We start from the raw sequence: 2,255 nt of genomic DNA, 5'->3' as shown, positions 1-2,255 counted from the left end.
GAGCAGAGCGTTAGAAGCTTCGAGAACACACAGCGTGGCGATGACAGAGACGGCGAGATAGGCGGCGGTAGAAGCGGCGGCAGCGGTGATGACAGAGACGGCGAGATAGGCGGCGGTAGAAGCGGCGGCAGCGGCGAAGACAGAGACGGCGATATGAGCGGCGGCAGAGGTGAAGGCAGAGATGGAGATAGAAACGGCGACATACGCGAAGAGCGAGACGGCGATAGAAGCGGCGTCAGAGGCAATTCTGGCGAAATTGGTGTGCAGCAAAACGGAGGCAGATTTGAAACTAGCGGCTTGTTGTCACCCGGCTTTAACATGGCCAGGGAAATCTTATAGGATTTCACTGAGAAAGTGTCTGTGCGGTCGTGGATTGCGCAATACGAGAATATATCAGCGTTATATTCTCTGTCAGACATGCAGCGACGTGCTTTGCTGATCAGCAAATTGAAGGGAAATTCGTTGGAATGGATGCATGGTGATGCAGGGCGGTTTGCGAAGCCTGTTAATGAGTTGCTGGAACAACTCAAGTTGGCGTTTGGAGGCATCGAGTCCAAGTCTGTCCTACGTCGCAAGTTCGAAGCGCGTAGTTGGTCTCCAAATGAGCAGTTTGCCACATACTTTGGCGAGAAATGCAGACTGGCTCGAGATGTCGCAATGGACGAGGACGAACTACTGGATGGGCTCGTGGAGGGCATTCCAGTACTAAGCTTGCGTACACAGGCCAAGCTCCAATGTTTTGATGGCCCGGAGAGGATGCTGAGGGCGTTTGCAGACATTAGGCTCCCAGCAAGGGGGCCAGCCATGGCGAAATTGGCGGCAGCGAAGGCGGTTCCAGCGAGCAGCGAGACTCGTTGCTTCAATTGCAACGCGAAGGGGCACTGGAAGAGGGAGTGCACTAAGCCAAAGAGGTCGCCAGGTTCGTGCTACGGATGCGGCGCAGAGGATCACCGGATTGCTGAATGCCCCGGAAATAAGAAGAAGGCAGAAAACAATTATGTAAGATTGTTGAAAATTTTTTGCAGTGAATATCCTAACCAGCCTATTATTACAGAGTGCCAAATAGATTCGGGAAGCCCAGTTTCATTTATTAAGCGTTCATATGTACCAGCGAATATTAAATTAGAACCTCAAGAAGAGAGTTATTTTGGAATAAACAAAAGCTTATTGAAAAGTTTTGGAAAAATATTATGCTTTATATTTAAAAATGAAATAAAGATTTGGTTTAAATTAATTGTAGTGGCTGATGAATCTATGGGCTGTAATATTGTGCTGGGTAGAGATTTTATGAAAGTTTGTGGTCTAGAAATTGATTTGGAAGCATTGAAAATTGTAACTGTAGAGTGTATTGAAACTGATGTCGAGAAGAAAGCGAAAGAGCTTTCCAACAATTGTATGGAACTAAAAAATGCAGGAATAAAATTAGGCGACATAAAGTTAGGTACAAGATTAGGAGATAGTTATTTGGATGAACAGTTAGGTGAAACGTTAGGTGAAAAGAATTTAGGTACAACTTTAGGTGAAAAGAGTTTAGGTACAACATTAGAGGAAAAGAGTTTAGGTACAACATTAGAGGGAAAGAGTTTAGGTACAAAATTAATTAGAAACAGTTTAGGTACAAGCTTAGGTAAACAAAGTTTAGGTACAATTTGGAATGAGAATTTTGAAGGTACAGTTTTGAATAAAGATTCATTGTGGAATGCATATGAGGAAGATGTAAGGATAGGTGGAACAAACAATTTCGATGAGCAACTTTTAGGTACAAAGAAGTTAGATGAACCAATGGGAGTTTTGGAGGAAAATTTTGAAAAGGAAATGATGCAAATAAATATGTTAGAGCATGAGAAGGAAGAAAGGGTTTATGATATTGGAGAACAGGTTAGTTATACAGACAAAATAAAGTTAATTGGAATATTAGAGTCGAATTATATACATGTTCCGAGACCTGAATTGCCGAAAAGTAGATGTGAAATTAATATAATTCTGGAGAACTCAAAACCATTTAGTTGTGTACCTAGGAGGCTATCGTATAGTGAAAAGGAAGCGTTACAGAAATTGTTAGATGAATACTTAGAAAATGGGATTATTCAGAGTAGTAGGTCTGAATACGCTTCTCCAATAGTGTTAGTGAAGAAATCGAGTGGCGAGCTTAGACTATGCATCGATTTCAGAAGGCTAAACAAAATTATGGTCAAAGATAATTATCCAATTCCTTTAATTGATGACTTATTGGATAAATTGGTTGGAAAATCGGT

The 2,255-nt window shown here is 42.2% G+C and overlaps 1 protein-coding gene across 1 annotated transcript; it reads left to right on the top strand.

Moving 5' to 3' along the window:
* The first annotated feature begins 228 nt into the window (after positions 1 to 228).
* LOC138929514 (uncharacterized) lies at positions 229 to 1,188 on the top strand. The gene is made up of 2 exons (XM_070288947.1): positions 229 to 999; positions 1,055 to 1,188. The coding sequence occupies exons 1-2, from the start codon at positions 418 to 420 to the stop codon at positions 1,064 to 1,066; spliced, it is 594 nt and encodes a 197-aa protein (XP_070145048.1). The 5' UTR covers positions 229 to 417; the 3' UTR covers positions 1,067 to 1,188.
* Positions 1,189 to 2,255: the final 1,067 nt, after the last annotated feature.

Source organism: Drosophila kikkawai, unplaced genomic scaffold (genome assembly GCF_030179895.1).
Source record: "Drosophila kikkawai strain 14028-0561.14 unplaced genomic scaffold, DkikHiC1v2 scaffold_263, whole genome shotgun sequence".
Classification (NCBI taxonomy): Eukaryota; Metazoa; Arthropoda; class Insecta; order Diptera; family Drosophilidae; genus Drosophila; species Drosophila kikkawai.
The sequence above is the reverse complement of the archived record's forward strand: the minus strand, read 5'-3'. Positions and strand labels throughout refer to the sequence as shown.